Below are 22,102 nucleotides of genomic sequence, written 5' to 3' on the forward strand. Positions count from 1 at the left end.
GACTCTCAGTGTGCCTGTACATATACAACACAGCTGCACATATAGTGCACACACACATGCTGTGCAATCACATACACACGAGGCTCAATCCTGCAAGATGACCACCACTCTGGACCCAATCCAACAAAGCAATGAAGTATAGGCTGGAGCACATGACTTATGAGGAGAGGCTGAGGGAACTGGGCTTGTTTAGTCTGCAGAAGAGAAGAGTGAGGGGGGATTTGATAGCAGCCTTCAGCTACCTGAAGGGGGGTTCCAAAGAGGATGGAGCTCAGCTGTTCTCAGTGGTGGCAGATGACAGAACTAGGAGCAATGGTCTCAAGTTGCAGTGGGGGAGGTCTAGGTTGGATATTAGGAAACCCTACTTCATTAGAATGATGGTGAAGCCAGGACCGGCTCTACTGTTTTTGCCGCCCCAAGCAGAGTGCCAAATTGCCGCCACGGATGGCGGGAGCAGTCCATATGCTGTTAAGGCGGCACATGCATTTCCGCCACAATTCGGCGGCAGTTTCTGTCTTCAGCTGGAAGACAGAAGCTGCGCCGCCGCGGACAGATGAACGTAGAAGTTGCCGCTGAATTGCCACCGCCACAGAAACGCACGTGCCACCCTAATGGCACATGGACTGCTCCCACCATCCGCGGTGGCAATATGGCACCCTGTTGGGGGCAAAAAACACACAGACTGCTGCCCCTTGCAGATTGCCACCCCAAGCACCTGCTTGGGATGCTGGTGCCTGGAGCTGGCCCTAGGTGAAGCACTGGAATGGGTTACCTAGGGAGGTGGTGGAATCTCCTTCCTTAGAGATTTTTAAGGCCTGGATTGACAAAGCCCTGGCTGGGATGATTTATTGGTGTTGGTCCTGCTTTGAGCAGGGGGTTGGACTAGATGATCTCCTGAGGTCTCTTCCAACCCTAATCTTCAATGGTATAAATTAAATGCTTAAAGTGAAGCTCATAGAAGTTAAAGCAGCAGAGAATCCTGTGGCACCTTACAGACTAACAGACGTTTTGGAGCATGAGCTTTCGTGGGTGAATACCCACTTCGTCAGATGCATGCCCACGAAATTCACCCACAAAAGCTCATGCTTCAAAAGGTCTGTTAGTCCATAAGGTGCCACAGGATTCTCTGCTGCTTTTACAGATCCAGACTAACACAGCTACCCCTCTGATACTCATAGAAGTTCAGCACACTGTTTAAGGGCTTTGCTAGATTAAAGCCAGAGTGCTCAAGGATCAAGCCCATCGTATGGAACAATTGCAGAAAAGCTGATATCTGACCTCTCTGTTTGTGGGACAACGGAAACTTGTGCCCACATTTTGCACCCACCAAATCCCTTCTGCATTTAACAGAATAACCTTCCTACTGCAATGAGTTTTGTTCCATCATATCCTATGGAATATGCTAAATTATATAGAATGCCATAGGATGGTTAATAAATCTATGGAAAAAAGACTGCATTCTCTATTATATTCTACAGGCTTTTAGACCCATTTCTATCGAACTCTGTTGATTTAGTTCCTATTCAAGTCTAAGATTTTTCCATAAGGGCTCCAGGCAGAAGTAAATTTATTTGATCCTTTCACTGTCCGATCCATGCCCGCAGATAGATAGTTTCACAAACACTTGGATTTGTCCCCTCAAGGCTAATATGGATCCAAGAACATGGGAACAGAAACAGGAGACCATCTTTCTGAGCATGCACCACTGTAAGTGCACATATACATGTTCCAGGTTCTGAGAATAACGAGCCTCCATTAGTTCCATTTTCTCCCATGTACGGTGATGCTGAGCGTACTAACACCATCATTTCTTCATTATTCTTGCTAGGTCTGTGTCAGGGCAACTGTGCTGAAGGCATTTGCCTGTTCTCCATAGCATGCGGCATTGAAGCAGACATTACTGATCTCCTCATGGATCACAATGGTCCCTTCCGGCCTTGGTACTATGATTCATCGAAATCCCAGAGACATTTTGTCTGAGACTATCATACCTAACAAATACAAAGGGACATCACACTCTGTGAATGGGGAAGAGAATATACAGCAGGAGAGGCTTTGTTTTAAATCAATATTCTTCAGCAGGCAGACCAATTCTGTAGGTTATCAGCACTGACTAAGCAGGGAGTTATCTGGCTGTCTGGCACAAGCTGACATATTATTTTATACATTTGAGGCAAAAGATATTTCCCCACACAAGCCAAATGTCAGCTGTGTTGCTGAGGCCCCAAATTGCAAATGCTAGATTTTACATCCTATTAAATAACTTCCTCCCCTGTGGAGTAGCCTGATGTTTTCATGAGGGTTTTTAGTGGCTGCACTGCTAGTGAAATGTTTTGTATCGACAGCTCTGGAGCCTCTTGTCTTTCTCTACAGAACAGAGACACCAAAGGGAGCAGCCAGGCAGGCTTCTCCCATCAAAATGTCTCAACAGTGATCTGTAGGGATGTAGCTATGGGGCGTGGCCTCCCTCGGAGACTGATAGTGACGGAGAGTCACACCCACCTACTTGCTTACAAAGGACCACCTCTAAGGGTGTCTACACTACACAGGTGTGTTTTTATTTTAACACATTAGCTAACATGCTAAAATCCTAGTGGAGACAAGGTAACTGTAATTTTAACACGCTGGTGAAGGTAAGCCCTAGGAGTGAGCCTAGAGCTTATCTCAGCCAATGAATATGGGTTAACACTACAACTTGCCTTGCCTGCACTAGGATCTTAACATATTAAAACAGACCTTTCCTCCAAGTGAAGACAAGGCCTTAGCATGAGGCGCCAGCTCAGTCTCCTTGTGCATTTCAGACTTTATGCTCTCTGCTGAGACTTCCTTCAAGGGAAGACTTCCTTCAAGGTTTTGTGATATGGCACTTGTCCTCTATGAACAGAACTTATACCCCCAACTCACCAAGTGTAGATTATCTCAGCCTTTTCTTCTAAAGTGCTTTAACATTGGGCTCCAAGGGGTGGGGCCCTCTCCTCTCAGGTGCCGACACCCTACGCTGACTCTTTATAAGAATAGTGCATTTAGTATAAAATCCACTGTGACACATGAGCACCATCCAAACATCAGTATAAAGGTCACACAAGATTTCTCTTACCTGAGCCGTTTCTCCCCTCAGGGTGGTTTTGTGAAAGATACTCTCCAAAAGCCTTTGCTGCCCTGAAAGTCCAAATGCCAGGGAACACGCAGCAGCAGATACAAAAGGAGAGGAGTAAAGGTTAGTGTAGGAACAGCTATTTGCGATCACAAAGAGCATTTTAATGAGTGCTATTTCCCCTAAGTCCCCTTGTTCCTCCCTCTACTTCCAGCTGATGCCAACACAAGTATACTAGGATGGCTAGGGGTGCCGCAACTTTATCGGTCTGGAACATCTCTAGGAGCCAGGTGGAAGTGCAGCTCCATAGTTTGTTCAGCCTTTGGCCTCTGGTGAGACTGCAAACAAGGGGACCAACTGTTATACAATATGGTCTTGTTTTTTATGACTTGGAAACCTGACCACTGGGAACTGGGCTGCACTGCCTCATTTCCGAGAGCTGCCGAGTGGCCCTGAGATGGTAACAGCTACCAGCTTGGGTCAAATTCAGACTGGCAGCCTAGTGGAAAGAGCCTCTACATTCCAGTCCCAACCAATCTTCTGGTGCTTTTTCTTTATGTTCTAACATGTTAGCAGCCCCAGCTCCACAATATGAATAGCCATCCATTCACTTTACCCCAAGCTATGGGGCACCCATTACACTTCCTCTGGTGCTACGGAACAGGATTGATTAAAAGGTAATTAAGACCAGTAAAAATAAACAAACAAGCTCATGACAATAGTTACATTTACAACAAGTAGGTAGCAGAGTAGGAAGGTGAGCTACAATGGGGACAGTTCTCTTTCACTCTGCTAGAGTACTTTTGTTATCTTTCTCCTTTGGAGGTGCTTGACCTCAGAGTAAGCCTCTGCCTCTCAAGGTGAAGCTGCAATTGCTGCCGTGAGAGGCTGCTTGTGAAAGCAACAGCACTTGTGCTCAAATTTACACTTACTCTCAGCTCTTGACTTCCCTTCTATTCTGCCACTTGATGATAGGACAGTGCAACAGCCCTGCACTCATGCAGTCAGGAGTTTTCCTTGCTGCACATATACACTATCTCTCCAGGGTGTATTCACAAGTGTGCCTGGCATAGGTAAGAATGGAAGGCCCATTTGTGAGCCACAAACAATATAACACTGGGAATGGAGACTATCAAAGCAGTAAAGAAGGGAAGCGATCTGATTTCCCCAGGACTAATAACTTCAGCATTGCAGGATGCAAAATGTATTGAGCTGGAGAGCTGATTCCACCTGTAAAAGCAGCAGGGCTTTGTTCTCTGCTTAGCTACACATAGAAAACGTAGTGTGCTAAGGCTTTGATATGGTCATGCACCCCACGCACTTGTCTAGTCCAAAAACTGGATGTTCCCTTGACACAGGCTTGTTTTGGGGACAGTAATCCCCTTCTCTGCCTCCCTGAACAACCAAGTACAAAGCAGAGCACCCACTGCAGCACCCCTTAGGAGAGTGCAGCATGCTCTCTCCCCTGTGCCTTTGTTACAGTGGGGGGCTGGGGAGGGGCAGAGTTAGAGCCCCACTCCATTGTCAGGGTAGAATTCCAAGGGGCACCAGCCGGAAGCCACCCTTGCACTTGGGACATTCCTAGATTTCAAAGCTGAAGGGACTATTGTGATCATCTGGGCTGACCTCCAGTACAGCACAGGCCAGAGACCTGCCCCAGAATTGTTCCTAGAGTAAATCTTTTAGAAAGACATCCAGTCTTGATTTAAAAATGGTCAGTGATGGAGAATCCACCAGAACCCTTGGTACATTGTTAAAAAAGTTATGCTTTATTTCCAGTCTGAATTTGTCTAGCTTGAAAACTTAGGAGGATGTAGGGGCTGCTAATGTGACTTACCCATGCCTCAGGGCAAGGATGAAAGTAACATGAAAGGCTTACCAGTATGGGGTCCAGCTCCGGGACCCCGAAAGGGGTGTGGAGCTGGGGGGAGGGGTCAGCCTCCCCCAGCCAGCCCTTCTGCACCGCCCAGCCAGCATCACCCAGGGCTCCGGCAGCGATTTAAAAGGGCCCTGGCCACTGCTGCAGTAGTGGCCGTGGCAGCCAGGAGCCCCAGGGTCTCTCAAATCGTAGGGCCCCAAGGCAGCTGTCCCTTTTCCCCCTTCCCCCCCCATTGGTGGCCCTGGGGGGCGCAAACGGGGCAGCGACGTTAAAACGCTGCCATGGCAGTGCTTTAACATTGGCTGTGTACAGACCCGTACCGGCCCGTACCTGTCCACTTTCACCTCTGCCTCAGGGACATAGAGCATGAAAACAGCTATAATGAGTTAGACCAAAGGTCCATCTAGCCCAGTATCCTCCTGTCTTCTGACAGTGGCCAGTGCCAGGTGCCCCAGAGGGAATGAACAGAGCAGAGAATCATCAACTGATCCATCCCCTGTCGCCCATTCCCAGCTTCTGGCAAACAGAGGCTAGGGACACCATCCCTCCCCATCCTGGCTAGTATCAATTGATGGAACTATTCACCATGAATTTATCTAGTTCTTTTTGGAACACAAACAGGGTGAAGGCTCCTTGTGCCCTCTCACCCCCTTGCGTACCCATCCAGGTATCAGCCACAATACAGCCCTTGCATTATACAAATCCAAACTTAGGAACCTAATCCCAGGAATCTTTACTCATACAAGCAGTTCTTGTTCACATAGTGTCAATGGGTAACTCACACGTGCAAGGGCTACTTGTGCAAGTAAGGATTTGCAGGGTCAAGCCCCTAGGGTGCCATTCCTTTGTATACATGTAATGAGGCGTCACATGCATGAAATGAAGAGACTGCAGGGTTAGTTGGTTGGTTGGTTTGGTGTGTGTCACAAATTCTTTCTCTGCATCATTCCATGTAAATGATCTATGTAAGGAAACAAGAGTTTATCAGCTCTCACATGAGTTGTTACGCTACATGTGCATGTGTCATAACATTTTTCCCAGATCTGGACCTTAGCGTCCAAAATATGGGTGTTAGCATGAAAACCTCCAAGCTTAGTTACCAGCTTGGACCTGGTAACGCTGCCACCAGCTAGGAATCTATACAGTGCCTGGAGCACTGTGGTCTGCCCAAAACCTTCCCTGGGGGACCCCCAGACTCAGATTCCTTGAGTCTCACAACAAAGAGGAATAAACCATTTCCCTTCCCCCCTCCAGGTGTTCCCTCCCTGGGTTCCTGGAGAGATATACAGAAGCAAGCTCCATGAATCTAAACAGAGGGACTCCATCCTCCCTGTTTCCAGTCCTGGAAAACACAAGTACTTCCCCCCCTCACCCAGAGGGTATGCAAAGTCAGGCTTAGTAAATCTAACACAAAGAGATTTCCCCCCCCCCCCCCGACTTCTTCCTCCCACCAATTCCCTGGTGAGCTGCAGACTCAATTACCTGGAGTCCCCACTAAAGAAAAAACTCCAACAAGTCTTAAAAAGAAGGCTTTATATAAAAAAGAAAGAAAAAGACATAAAAATGGTCTCTCTGTATTAAGGTGACAAATACAGGGTCATTTGCTTAAAAGAAAAAAATGAATAAACAGCCTTATTCAAAAAGAATACAATTTAAAACATTCCAGCAACTACACACATGTAAATACAAAAAAAACCAATATAAACCTTATTGTCTTACTATCTTGTACTTACAACTTGGAAACAGAAGATTAGGAAGCCAGGAGATAGAAAAATCACTCTCATAGCCGAGAGGGTCAGATACAAGACAAAGAACAAAGAACTCCACACACAAACTTCCCTCCACCCAGATTTGAAAAAGTCTTGTTTCCTGATTGGTCCTCTGGTCAGGTGTTTCAGGTTACTGGTGTTACCCCTTTACAGGTAAAAGAACATTAACCCTTAGCTATCTGTTTATGACAGCATGAGGTTTTATATAAACAAAAAATTTGGAATTATTCAGATTAACTTTAGTTTCCTATTTGTTCCAAAGATGTAAGTGCACCTCAATCCAATCGGTCTCCCCAGACATCTCTGCTGATGCCCACTATTGATTGTCCATCTGCCCTAAAATCTGAGCTGGTCCCATTCACTATCCTTTGAAGAATTTGCTACTATATGCTGAAGGCCACATGTGGGAATATCCCAGAATTTTATCTCTTCAGTTGTCAACTACAGTCTAGACAAATTCATCTTCTTTATTTCTTCAGGCCCAAATTATGAGCAGCCCCTGCACAGCTGCTGAGGGATGAGTAAAAACTTCCTCACCCCAACTGTTGCATGGGGCCAATCTGAGGAACAGTCCTTGCGCTGTGGTCCAAAGACCTCACCCCAAACATCTCATCATCTTCTCCAGCAGGAACAGAAGAGGCGACAGAATAGATCCCATGGTATCTCACATGCGAGAGATGATTATTCAAAACACAGGTGATTATTCAAAACCACTCTCTGGGATTTCCCAGTGAAGGAGGAAGAGAACCAGTCAAGAACGATGCTGTCCACTCTGGGCTGGGTCTGCAGACACATCAACAAAATATCACAGTCCATGATATCAAGCACTTTGGACTGACTAAAAAAAACATGGACACTTGACCATAGTCCATCACCAGATTATCAACCAGTGAGACTAGAACAATATCAATATAATATTCAGTCATGACCGCAATATTGCAGCTAATTCCATTGCAAATTCTGTCTAATTTGCTGTCCACATTAACCCTTTGGTCTTCTTCTGCATTCCTGCTTTCTGGTATCCAATCCCTTCTCATGGACTCAGAGTTTCAGATATTTCCCTCAGGTGTATTAGCTTGCACTTTGCCAAGCTCCATCTCATGTAGCTGTCCTTATGTCTAATTTCTCTATGCCATACCCTTTGCATTATTTTTGTGCCCTCACCAGTTTTCACAGCTATTCCAGTTTAGCACCATCTGCAAATGCCACTGATGCACTAGGTACTCCCTCTTTCAGAACATTAATTGGGAAGTTAAATTAGACCAGACCTACTTCCAATCTCTGCAGCAGGCAGTCCACTCCTCAATACCCTGCAGTATAGGCGTGGGCAGCACATTTCATTAAGGTGTGCACCCAGAGAACTTTTTTTTTAAAAGGCGAACATTTATTGAATACTCAATCATAAAGGACATTATTTTTATTCATCAAACTAAATAAACTAAGACCTTAATTTTTTAAATTAACAACTAAACTTTACTTAAAAAAATGAGACAAAATACCAAATTTTTGCTGTAGTGATAACCTAGCTTATACAAAGATTAAGATAATGAAAATTGACTGTATCTTTAACCAGATGAGTTAACTCAAATTGATCAAAACAGACTAAGGTTTCTTCATCTTCCCATCCTAGAGAATGAGACGTTGCACACCAGGTGTTATGGACTTAAATGCCTCAATCATATCATTCTAATTAACTGACAAAGTCAATTCTTGTTCAATGTACAAAATCATGAGTGAGTCGAGGCGCTGTTGGGACATTGTACTTCTTAGTTTGTTTTTCACATGTGCTAGTTTCGAAAAGGCTCTTTCACATGAACAGCTTGTAACAGGTAAGACTGGAAAGCACTGAATAAATTTGTAAAAGGCCTGGAACATGGAAGACCAATCTGATTCCTTTAGCCAATCAAGTCACTCTCTGGTGGTGTTCATAGTGCTGACTTTAGGAACAGATCCGTCATGATCCCGAAGGAATCCGACTTCAGCTACCAATTCATCCAAGAACACTTTAAATTTGTTGGCAATGATTCTCATATCGTCCCTGCCAACGTCTAAGTTCAGCAGTTTTTCCATTGCAGTCACAACTTTACAAGTTTCCTGTTCAAATCGCTGGTCAATGCTGGTAATCACTGAGTTTAGGAGTGGGTAAAATGAAGTTATTCTCTCCTGCTCCTCTTTTGTATCAAAGTGATGCTGGGACTCAAATGCGTCATCAATACGAGTGGACGTTTTTCTCTTCTTAACTGGGGGAATCAATAGATCATTCTCTACACACATTTTCACACTGTCATTAAAAATAGATTGAAAATACTCTGGGCCACTTATCGCAAAGAGTTACGCAAGCTTTTCGCCCCTGTCATTGCAGTAAGTAAGTTGAGATCTGGAGCTTGAAGAGCCTTACTCACTTTTACCACCATCTGGAGAATAGGGAGCATCATGTGAAGGGCAAAGATGAACTTGAATGAATTTAGTTCATAGATAAGACCTCTGGCTTTTATTTTAGCGTCAGCAAGGCGAGTTGTTTCTATAATCTCTTCTAAAGCTTGTAAAATGATGGAGTAGTTTTGTTTTACAGCAGCCACTGCTTCTGCTCTACATGCCCATCTTGTGTTTGACAGTGACTTCAAAGTCTTCAACTGGGATCCTACTTCTTGTGAAATCTTCTCCATTACTGCATGTCGCACAGGACTCCCCTCCATGAAGGCATAAAAAGTCTAAACACCACCAAAAAAATCAAAGACAGTTCTGTTTTGTTTACTTGAGGTGCATGATCTACTAGGACGAGGGTCAAACAATGTGCATAGACAGTGTACATAGAGTGTTTCTTTCTTTACATTTCATTTGAACTCCCACAGTACATCCAGATATACTAGATACACCATCAAAACAGACAGACATCACTGATGACCAGTCAATTTTAAGAATGCCGAGGACGTCATTTAACTGGTCAAAAATAGACTGAGAATCAACTGTTAATAGTCTCTGAACAGACACAAAATGTTCAACTGGACTCTGTTTTTCATTGTCAAAATACCACACCACAATGGACATCTGTTCATGGCATCTACAGTCAGTAGTGTCGTCTGCAATTATTGAGACCATTTCTCTATTTAGTGAAGACACAATCTTTTGTTGCACAACATTGTGCAAGGCCACAATTAAATCATTTTGGATGAGATTACTCAGATAGGTAGCATTTTGAGGAGATTGTTGCACATGCTTTGCCATTATGGGATCATATTTTTGGAGCATATTGACAAGATTTAGAAATAAACCATTCTCAAAAGTGTCAGCTTTTTCACTGTGCCCTTGAATGGCCTCCCACCTTTCGTCAAACATAGAACAATGTCAATCAGTCGCTCCATTACACTTCGGTTATGGCACCATTCTTCTTCTTGTTTAGACAGATAAGCCTGCTTGCCTTCATCCAACAATACATCAGTAGGTTTCCCTTCATTAAAACTTGATCATGAAGAACAGCTCAACACATGAGATTTTGACAACTGGTGGTTTTTAAAACTTTTGTTAGCCCTATGCCAGTTTGCGAATCCCTTATCAGTAAATGTTGGATCCGTGTGACCTTTGTTTGCTGCATCATTAGAGGAGAAGCAATGGCAGTAAAAGCAAAATGCTGCATCCTTTGACGGGCTATATTCTAACTACCTATACTTTTTCATACCAATCGGACAGAAAACTTCTCTCTTTATTCCCTATTTTACTTCTAGGAAAGATGCTCAATCTAGGCTGATAAGGACCTCTAGATAATCGAGACTGGGATTCTAATCTATTTTTTGGAATATCCCAGACCGGGTCATCAGATGGCATGTTTGATGGCTTTGAATAGAAACTACACTGACCTGAACTAAGAGATTAAGTCTGTTTCTGTTGGTCATTACTCAGTTTATTGCATGCACTGGAACTGGTGGCAGCGTTATCTTCATGTAAGTTCTTAACCAAGGAGTCCGAGCTATTTGCACTACTATTAGCACATTCATTATAATTCAGTCCGTCTGCTCCTTTTCTTATCTTAACAATGAACCGATCCATATTTTAAAATTAAAGGGAGGGTATCATACAATTGAAACGTAAAGCCGTGGGCTTGTTATGCTATTTCAGTAGAGTACACGCAACAAAGATTACAAACACTGTAGACACTGCGCTGGGCATGCCTGATGTGGCCACTTATACAGGTCAAAGAATTTTCTAGAATAGTAGTCGGAGAGGGAGGGAAGGACTAATGGTAATGGGATGCCGCAGTAGTGGGGAGGCATGCTGCGAGCGAACGCAAGCTTTCCATACATTTCTACAACATCTATATTATGCAATTTGGCGCTGATTGCATAATACAACAATTCATACTTTATAACTAAAAGAGCGTATCATGCGATTAAATTAAAATGCAAAGCTGCTCTTTTTTCTGAGACATTAGGGCAGAGATGGACAAACTTTTTGGGCCGAGAGCCACATTGGGGTGGGGAAATTGCAGGGCCGGGGCAAAGCGCTGGGGTGCAGGAGGGGGTGTAGTGTGCAGGAACAGGCTCAGGGCAAGGGATTGTTCTCAGTGGTACCTGATGACAGAACAAGGAGTAATGGTCTCAAGTTGCAGTGGGGGAGGTTTAGGTTGGATAGTAGGAAAAACTTTTTCAGTAGTAGGGTGGTGAACCACTGGAATGGGTTACCTAGGGAGATGGTGGAATCTCCTTCCTTAGAGGTTTTTAAGGTCAGGTTTGACAAAGCCCAGGCTGGGATGATTTAGTTGGGGATTGGTCCTGCTTTGAGCAGGGGGCTGGACTAGATGACCTCCTGAGGTCCCTTCCAACCCTGATATTTTATGATTCTATGATTGGGACAGAGAAGGGGTGCAGGGTGCAGGCAGGGGGCTCAGGGAAGGGGGTTGGGGAGCAGGGTGCAGGCAGGATGCTCAGGGCACGAGGTTGGGATGCATGAGGGGTGCAGCAGGAGGCTCAGGACAGGGAGTTAGGGGGTGGGGTGCAGGAGGGTTTCAGGCTCCGGCCCGGCGCCACTTACCTAAAGCAGCTCAGGGTGGCAGCAGTGTGCTCCCTGGCTGTCTGCCCAGGCCCCACACCGTGCCACTCACCACGTCCCTGCACGGCCCTTGGGTGGGAGCACAGGGCTCCGCACGCTACCCTTGCCACGCCTCCAGGTACCTCCCCCAAAGCTCCCATTGGCCGCAGTTCCCCGTTCCTGGCCAATGGGAGCTGCAGAGGACGATGCCTGGAGCTGCACACAGAGCCCTGTGCCCCCCTCGTCCCCCCGAGGCCCCAGGGACATGATGCCAGCCACTTCTGAGAGCGGCACACGGCCTGCAGCACTACAGGGGGAAAGTCTCATGGGCCAAATCCAAAGCCCTGCGGGCCAGGCCCACCCCTGCATTAGGTATGCCTGGACACACCTAGCACACCCCATGCACATGCCTATGCACTGCAGTTTACCATAACCCTTTGTTTATTTAGAGTCTGTGACCAATGCACAATTCTACATGGTAGTTTTTCTACCTAAGACAATTTGAAATCATAACAATTTCATAAGATACTACAGAATGTTTTACTAAAATCCATCACATGGCAGCTACTGTGTTCTCCTCATGCTCTAATTTTGTAATTCAAACCAAAAACCAATAAAGCTTTATTAACAACATTTACTAATAAACCTTGTTTGTGGGGAGGGAAAGCTCAGTGGTTTGAGCATTGGCCTGGTAAACCCAGGGTTGTGAGTTCAATCCTTGAGGGGGCCGTTTAGGGAGCTGGCGCAAAAATCTGCCAGGGGGTTGGACTAGATGACCTCCCGAGGTCCCTTCCAACCCTGATATTCTATGTTTGCCCCACTTCCCTCACCCCTCAATTCTGCCACTATGAACACAGCCAATGTGGTTGGAAACCCACCAAAATTATCCATGACCTGGACAGAAAACCCTTCACAGTGGTCAAGAGCTTGGAGCACAGAGAGCAAAGGTTATTCATTTAACTGTCATGCATGAAAAGAGGAAACTTACCTCAGGTAAATAAGGTGACTGCAAAGAGCCTAAACATGTTGCCCCAACTCAGAGGTGTCAGAAGGCATAACCAGGGCACTGTTAATGTCCAAGAGCAACATACCCCTTTAGATTTTCCTCCACCTAGCCTAGAGTGACAAGGGCAGAACATATACAGCCTATCACTGCTTCCTTTGGCTGGTTAAAACAGATTCCTTATTGCAGCTATTTGTTATTGAAGGTACTAGCACTGGGCTCAGCATTTTAAAAGAGACACTGAAATTTTCAAAGCAATATGGGAGATTTAGACAGGTTCAGTAGGTGTCAAGAAGCTGGCATGCTGTACAATATGGTGAATCTGGAAGGACTTTATACTACAGGGATTGTATCTCATGTAACCTCATAAAAGGGGTCTCGAGCAGGGGAGAGGGTATCCTGTGTGCATGCCAGCAGCTGTGTAGACGAAGCAAAGGGATGTTCACATGTATTATTCAATAAGCTCATAGAATTGACACAATTTTAGCAGGGAAATGTGTAACAAAACATCATGAGATCCATGAACCCTAGCAGAAGCTGATAATTGTAAAGACTTGACTTGCAGCACAACAACAACCCGAACAGGTCTGCTATATAACAAGGGAGGGACATGAGAGTTGTGCATGAAAACCATCCTATACGTCCACTCAAAGAATAATCATATGAAGACACCTACCATGCAACATAAATCCCTCCATTGTGTTCATAGGTACTGAAAGGTCATATGCCATGGTATTGTATGCACCAAGACACAGCATGGGAAGACTTCATTCCCACTCATTGCTCTAACAAGGAATAAAGCAGTATAATAATGATGCTATTTTACATTTATACAGGACATTTCATACATTTTAAGACTGCACAATAGAACATTGAATTGCAGCCACTTGTGGAGTGGAGATAGCACCTGATCGTTACACTCTATACTACAAATGCATCAGAAGAGGAGGTAATGTTGACCAAGAATGCCAGGGCAATCACTTGTTTTTATCAAGGTACTGGTGATATCCATGAAGAGCAGATAGGGCTTTGGTTTTTAAAGATTTGTTTGAAAGAGCCAACTTGCAGTAAGCTGCACGGAAGTTAATGAATCCACCTGGGAAAGCTGAAGGGCTGAATCAAACCTGCTGGCATTTGAATTTATGGTTCGAGGGATTTTAGACCTGTTGCTGAAACCACATCATCATGCTTGTCACACAACAGTAAACAAATTCTGCACCCTGCTCAGTAATAGGGTCATATATTCATGTCTCTCATACAGAAGAAAAGTTGTCTACTAGAAATCGTTCTGAGGCCTGGTTTACACTACGATTTTAGGTCGAATTTAGCAGCGTTACCTGATTTAAGCCTGGACCCGTCCACACAACAAAGCCCTGTTTTTTACTTAAAGGGCTCTTTAAATCGATTTCTTTCCTCCGATGAGGGGATTGGTGCTGAAATCGGCTTTGCCAAGTCGAATTTGGGGTAGTGTGGATGCAATTCAATGGTATTGGCCTCTGGGAGCTATCCCAGAGTGCTTCATTGTGACCGCTCTGGACAGCGCTCTCAACTCAGATGCACTGGCCAGGTAGACAGGAAAAGGCCTGCGAACTTTTGAATCTCATTTCCTGTTTAGCCAGAGCGGCAAGGTGCAGCTGAGTGCAGATTTCATCAGCAGAGGTGACCATGATGGAGTCCCAGGATCACAAAAGAGCTCCAGCATGAACCGAACGGGAGGTATGGGATCTGCTTGCCATATGGGGAGACGAATCCGTGCTAGCTGAACTCTGTTGCAGTAAACGAAATGCCAAAACATTAGAAAAAGTCTCAAAGGGCATGAAGGACAAAGGCCATAATAGGGACGCACAGCAGTGCCACGTGAAAATTAAGGCTGAACAGAAATGTTCCCTGCTGTTAGCCACATGGTGGGGGGAGGGGTGAAGTGATCTTCCCATGGAATAGTGAGGGGGGGGGGGTTGAGTTTGTGCTGCACACTAACCCACAAACTGCAGCCTCTCCTTTTAAATTGCAAACCCATTTTAAATGGCCAATCCAATGGCCGCTTGGTATGGGAAATGAGGGCACTGCTGTTTGAAACCATTCCCACATGTTATGAAGGTTAAGAAGCCAAAAGACTGTGGCTTACCATGGCTGCCTGAAAGCCGAATTCTGTTGCCTGGCACGGTGGGAGTGATCTCTCACACCACACTGGCATGCCCTCAATATAAGAGGCAAAATGCTACCTTGTAACAAAAGCACATGTGCTGTATAATGTGAACAGCAAGGTTTAACGGGAAAGAGTGATCCTACTGTTCCCTAAAATGTGTCTTTTTCTCTACCATGCTCCCTTTCCCCCCCCCCCCCCGCCACCAGCTGCAAATGTTTCTCTTTCACAGAGGCTAGCGAAGATTAGAAGGCGAAAAAAATGCACTCGGGATGAGATGTTCTCAGAGCTACTGCTGTTCTCCCACACGGACAGAGCACACCAGAATGTGTGGAGGCAGATGATGTCAAGGTGAAGGAAAGCATAACAGGAACACAAGGAGAGGTGACGGGCTGAAGAGGATGGGTGGCGTCAGCTTGCTGACAGAAGGCAAGAGTCGATGCTCTGACTGCTGGAGCATCAGACTGATATACTCCAGCGTATGGTTGAGATGCAGGAAAGGCAGCAGGAGCACAGACCGCCACTACAGCCCCTGTGTAACCAACCGCCCTCCTCCCCAAGTTCCATAGCTTCCTCACCCAGACACCCAAGAACGCGGTGGGTGGGGGGGTCCTCCGGCCGCCCAGCTACTCCACCCCAGAGGATTGCCCAAGCAACAGAAGGCTGGCCTTCAATAAGTTTAAGTTTTAAAGTGCGGTGTGGCCATGTCCTTCCCTCCTCCCGCACCCCTCCTGGGCTACCCCCATTTGTGTGATGAATTAATAAAGAATGCACCAATGTGAAGCAACAATGACTTTATTGCCTCTGCAAGTGGTGATCAAAGGTGGGAGGGGAGGGTGTTTAGCTTACAGGGAAGTAGCGTGAACCAAGGAGGGGGGAGGAGGGTTCGTCAAGAGAAACAAACAGAACTTTCACACTGTAGCCTGGCCAGTCATGAAACTGGTTTTCAAAGTTTCTCTGATGCGCAGTGTGTCCTGCTGTGCCCTTCTAACTGCCCTGGTGTCTCACTGTGCGTAATCAGTGGCCAGACGATTTGCCTCAACCTCCCACCCCGACATAAACATCTCCCCCTTACTCACAGAGATTGTGGAGCACACAGCAAGCAGTAATAACAATGGAAATATTGGTTTCGCTGAGGTCTAACCGAGTCAGTAAAAGGCACCAGCGTGCTTTTAAGTGTCCAAATGCACATTCTACCACCATTCTGTACTTGCTCAGCCTGTGGCTGAACAGCTCCTGACTACTGTCCAGGCTGCCTGTGTATGGCTTCATGAGCCATGGCATTAAGGGGTAGGCTGGGTCCCCAAGGATAACTATAGGCATTTCAACATCCCCAACAGTTATTTTCTGGTCTGGGAAGAAAGTCCCTTCCTGCAGCTTTTGAAACAGACCACAGTTCCTGAAGACGTGAGTGTCATGTACCTTTCCCGTCCATCACACGTTGATGCCGGTGAAACATCCCTTGTGATCCACCAGTGCTTGCAACACCATTGAAAAGTACCCCTTGCAATTTATGTACTGGGTGCCCTGGTGCTCCGGTGCCAAGATAGGGATATGGGTTCCATCTATTGCCCCACCACAGTTAGGGAATCCCATTGCAGCAAAGCTATCCACTATGACCTGTATATTTCCCAGAGTCACTAGCCTTGATAGCAGCAGACCTTTTATTGTGTGGGCTCCTTGGATCACAGTAGCTCCCACAGTAAATTTGCCCACTCCAAATTGATTCCCGACTGACCAGTAGCTGTCTGGAGTTGCAAGGTTTCACAGGGCTATTGCCACTCGCTTCTCAACTGTGAGGGCTGCTCTCATCTTGGTATTCTGGTGCTTCAGGGCAGGGGAAAGCAAGTCACAAAGTTCCATGAAAGTGCCCTTATGCACGCGAAAGTTCCGCAGTCACTGGGAATCATCCGAGACCTGCAACACTATGCGGTCCCACCCATCTGTGCTTGTTTCCCGGGCCCAGAATTGGCGTTCCACAGCATGAACCTGCCCCATTAACACCATGATGTGCACATTGTCAGGGCCCGTACTTTGCGAGAAGTCTATGTCCATGTCTATGTCCTCATCAGTCTCGTCAGCACGCTGCCGTCACCGCTTCGCCTGGTTTTGCTTTGGCAGGTTCTGGTTCTGTATATACTCCAGGATACTGCGTGTGGCGTTTACAGTGCTCATAATTGCTGCAGTGATCTCAGCGGGCTCCATGCTGATGATGCTCATTAAAAAATAATGCATTTATTAAATTTGTGACTGCATGACTTGGAGAATTGTATGTCTCCTGTTCTGTTTTACCTGCATTGTGCCATATATTTCATGTTACAGCAGTCTCGAATGATGACCCAGCACGTTGTTGATTTTAAAGACACTTTCACAGCAGATTTGACAAAATGCAAAGAAGGTACCAATGTGAGATTTCTAAAGATAGCTATAGCACTCGACCCAAGGTTTAACAATTTGAAGCGCCTTCCAAAAATCTGAGAGGGACGAGGGACGGAGCATGCTTTCGGAAGTCTTAAAAGAGCAATGCTCCAATGCAGAAAATACAGAACCTGAACTACCATCACCACCAAAAAACAAAAAACAACAAAACCAACCTTTTACTAGTGGCATCTAATTCAGATGATGAAAATGAACATGCGTCAGTCTGCTCTGGATCGTTATCGAGCAGAACCCGTCATCACCAAGGATGCATATCCTCTGGAATTGTGGTTGAAACATGAAGGGACATATGAATCTTTAGCACATCTGGCATGTAAATATCTTGTGACGCCAGCTACAAGTGTCATGCAAACATCTGTTCTCACTTTCAGGTGACATTGTAAACAAGAAGCAGGCAGCATTATCTCCTGCAAATTGTAACCAAACTTGTTTGTCTGAGGAATTGGCTGAACAAGAAGTAAGACTGGGTGGACTTGTAGGCTCTAAAGTTTTATATTTGAATGCAGATTTTTTTAACATAATTCTACATTTGTAAGTTCAACTTTCATGATAAAGAGATTGCACTACAATACCTGTATGAGATGTATTTTTCAATTCTATTTCTTGTTTTTTACAGTGCAAATATTTGTAATCAAAAATATAAAGTGAGAACTGTACACTTTTTATTGTGTTATGATTGAAATCAATTTGAAAATGTAGAAAACATCCAAAATATTTAAATAAATGGTATTCTATTATTGTTTAACAGTGCAATTAATCGTGATTTTTTTAACTGTGTGATTAATTGCGATTAATTTTAATTGCTTTAATTGCCCTAAAAATAATCTGAACTATATTGCCTTCTGCACTGTCCATTTCTAACTACATCACTTCCTCTTTTCTTACCCCACTATTACCATCATCGGGATTTAATGCTGTGCCTTAGAGCTTCAGAGTGACAAGCTGCTTTAAGTCTATTTGTCAGCGCAGCATCGACTGGGCTCTACAGAGAACTCTGCTATAATTTTTTCTAGCAAAAAGAGTCTCCCCCGAGTTCGTATGAAAAGTTCACTTCCTCTAATCTGCTTAGCAGTGAACGGCTAAAACTGAGGAAGCAGCCAGTGCTGCTAACGGACCTATTCCCTTTATGGTTGTCCACATAATATCAGCCCAGCAGCCACTAGGAAGCAAAAGGCAAATATCTCCAGAGGGCTGCAGCTGTATTTGCCACACAGCAGGGATGGAGCCAGTTCTCTGCCATCTTCATGGCCAATATTCCACAGTCAGTTTAAGATGTGAAGCTCATCTATATTTAAAAAAAAAAATCCCAAGTCCCATCAAGCAACAGACAAGTTTTTCAGGATCTCCCAGGAGCCATAAGAACGGCCACACTGGATCAGATCAAAGTATCCTGTCTTCTGACAGTGGCCAGGGCCAGATGGTTCAGAGGGGATGAACACAAAGATCCATCCCCTGTCACTCATTCCCAGCTTCTGGCAAACAGAGGCTCTCCTTGCCCATCCTGGTTAATAGTCATTGATGAACCTATCCTCCATGAACTTATCTAGTCTTTTTTGAACCCTATCTTGGCCTTCACAACATTCTCTGGCAAGGATTTCCACAGGTTGACTGTGCATTGTGTGAAGAAATACTTCCTTTTGTTTGTTTTAAATATGCTGCCTATTCATTTCATCTGGTGACTCCTAGTTCTTGTGTTATGAGGAGTAAATATTTCCTTATTTACTTTCTCCACTCCAGTCACGATTTTATAGACCTCTATTTTATCCCTCTTAGTCATCTCTTTTCCAAGCTGAAAATTCCCAGTTTTATTAATCTTTCCTCATAAGTCTTACCATATTAAAAGGTAAGAGGGATGGGCAATATATGCCCAAATTCTATAGCATGGATCAAGTACAAAGAAAAGAAAACCTTTCAAAGGGTAAATGTAATGGCCTGAGACATTCCAAGAAATGGGGATATTTGGTAGGTTTGGCTTTTCACAGGATGGCTTTTTTATTACAGGGGGAATTGACGATCACCTCACTGTGAAAACCACCACCAGCCACGTGGTCAGACATGCAGATGCAAACCAAACCAGGCAAACTCAAAGTATTTGCCATTTACAAGGATTGAAAGAATCCACTCTGATGACTAGCTCATTAAAACATTAAACCCCTGCCTCAGTGGGGCTGGCATTTGGGCAATACCAATTGATGATGCTAGCAAGGCTGGGGAATATGCCCTGGGTAGAACCTTCCCAGATGAATTAACTCTTTGCTGGTTTTTCCATTTGAAAACAGTTATACGACACTTGAGAGAATTGCATGGTACAATCATATGTGCTAGCATGTCAGACATTTAAGAGTGAACTTTCTGTTTTGCACAGGATAAGCATTTATCATATATTAGGTATTTTTTCAAATATTAGCCATATGTCTATAGGTACTGTGTATGTCAGCATTTCTAGACTGCAGAAGTACAATGTAGTGTCTAATGAAAAGTGTTCCTACTCTAAGCAGCCATTAGTTACATTCTCTACATAAGGATTGTTCAGAGAGAGATTCTTTCTATTAGCTTAATGCACCCATACTAAATGCAGCGTGAACTGCACTGTTCATTAGACCTTGAGGTGCTCACTCACACATACAGTAACCAAAGAGCCAGTGAGATTTTGCCCCACAGGGTGTTTCTGAGGAACACAAAAAGTTATGTCATTATATATGTAAAATTCATATACCAAATGTGATTTCCTGATTGCAAATCAATGCCATTAATTACTTGAGATTGGTTTGTGCTATTCCCATGAGTGGTTTTTTGACAGGCCTCCCGCTAGGCAGATGGTTCCTTACAGCTCATGTCATTTGCTATTTAAACCCACTGGAAAGCCAGAATAAAGCTAAAAATAAATAAGCAGCATTCTCCACTGGAGCCTGCAGGTTAAAGGGAGCAAGGAAATCAAGCATCACATTCTCTCCCCACCCACACAAACAAGCCTGATTGTCTTGTCAGTTTAGTTTGCTTTGCAGGGATATTACCTTGTCTGGAAAAACAATGAGGCATCTGAAATGTTTGCATATTCGAGCACTATTCGTCTGGTGAATTTCACCAGAAAGAAAGAGAGGAGACAAATGCAAACATCTGCAATATTGAGTCTTATTATGCCCCCTCACACACACACCCTGCCCTCTGCAAATGCCCAGATTTCTTCTAAGCTGACATCTGTAATGCAGTTAGCCAGTCAGGCTGCATACCCCAGGCAGCACGTTGAGTTGTGCGGGCATTTCGCTTAGCAAGGCATTGCCAGAATCTTCTTGGGTAGTTATTTTTATCGCACCCTTGCAATAAACTTGTCTAGACCGAGGTTCTCACTCACCTAACTTTAGCTGCTACAGAAGATATAGCATCATTCCTCAGAGTCTTCCTTCTGGATACAGCTGTGCCCATATTCGCCGGGAGAAAAGCTTTGGAGGCAACATTCATTGCACAAAACCTCTGCCCATAACGCTGAGGGGAAAGAGCGATAACAAAGAGACGGCAAGAAGTCCTGCAGTACGCCCCGACCTGCTGCTTTATTCCTCCTGTCGCGGAGCCATGTGCACTCAGGATCCCAGCTTGGCATTCAAGGGGCCAAGCCCTGCCATGGCACCGTATCTGTATTGCCTCTTGCCATTCATCTCCTGGCCGCCTGAAGGAGACGCACAACAGACCCGGCTCTTGCTAGTAAAACGCTTCAGCAAGCCGCTGCCTCCCCGGTTGCTGCCTTCTCATTGATGGCTGCAGGAGGCTGGGTCCTGGGAGGGTTAAGGCAGCTCCCTCCATATCCCCCTCCCCCCGTGCTGACATCATGGAAGGCATGTGAAGGAGGGGAGAGGGGGGCGCTCAGCAGCGAGAGGGAGAAGTGAAAGCTGGAAAACCAGCTCCAGGAGGAAAGGATGCGACGCCACGGAACCCGGGCAGCCGGCTAGAGGCAGCGCAGGCAAAACGCACCTGCTCCAGCAACCGCTCGCAGCAGCGCCGTGCAGCAGCGCCGTGCACCCTGAGCCCGGGGACAGGCAGCTGCCCCGCCAGAATGGGGCGATGGCAGCTGCTCCTCAGCCACAGCGCGGCGGGGGGGCCTTGAAAGGCTGCCCACGTGGGGGAGGGGTGATGGCTGGGACTTGGCTGGAGCAGGGGGGTTCAATCAGCCCATTAGGAAGCCAGGGGCCAGCTGTGAAATCTGCCCCCAGCTCTTGCCTTGTGTTTCTCTCCGTGTGCAGGGCTTTTGAAACTGGTAGGAGCTGTGCCTGCTTCTCCAGCCAGCGCCTCCCTTCACAGGTCATTCCTTGTTTTTCAACAAGCCTCTTTTTAAAGCCATGCTGACGTCATCCCCAAATCACAGTAGCCTTTACAGCACAGCAGAGTAGAGGTCTCCATAGCCAGCCTCTTCCCAACCAGAGTGGGCCATCCAAATCCACACTCAGTTCTGAGAACCAGCCGCTAGGCTAGAAGCCCTTGACCTTGAGGAGAAGGAGGTGAGGGAGCTACAGCCTGAGCATAAGGTATTTTCACAAACAAGCCCACTGAAATACCATTTATATTCTAACCTATACTGCGGCCTCTACTCAGACCTACTGGGGAATTTGCCTTAGCCCTGTGACTTCCATCGTAGGAAGCTGCACCTACCTCATGCCAGCCTCCAACCACCTTACTCCTAATGCTCTGCAAGGAATGATGTGATCTAGCTGACACAGGCAACGATAGTACTGGAGATGAGGTGGCCTGGGCTTCAGCTCAG

At 45.5% G+C, this 22,102-nt stretch overlaps 1 protein-coding gene across 5 annotated transcripts in view; it reads right to left on the reverse strand.

Annotated features, from left to right (window-relative positions):
* The window catches only part of NSMF (NMDA receptor synaptonuclear signaling and neuronal migration factor), a 99,009-nt gene extending 77,969 nt beyond the window's left edge, over positions 1-21,040 (reverse strand). For 4 of the 5 annotated variants that reach the window (XM_050926524.1, XM_050926522.1, XM_050926520.1 and 1 more), the window contains exons 1-2: positions 20,702-20,891; positions 3,098-3,159 (exon numbers count right to left, since the gene is read on the reverse strand). In XM_050926524.1, the coding sequence (XP_050782481.1) occupies positions 3,098-3,159; positions 20,702-20,808 (169 nt within the window). In that variant the 5' untranslated portion in view covers positions 20,809-20,891. Of the gene's footprint in view, positions 1-3,097; positions 3,160-20,701 lie in introns of all 5 variants that reach the window. The other variant, XM_050926523.1, reaches the window with a different exon arrangement.
* Positions 21,041-22,102: the final 1,062 nt, after the last annotated feature.

This window comes from Gopherus flavomarginatus, chromosome 17 (genome assembly GCF_025201925.1).
Source record: "Gopherus flavomarginatus isolate rGopFla2 chromosome 17, rGopFla2.mat.asm, whole genome shotgun sequence".
Lineage (NCBI taxonomy): Eukaryota > Metazoa > Chordata > Testudines > Testudinidae > Gopherus > Gopherus flavomarginatus.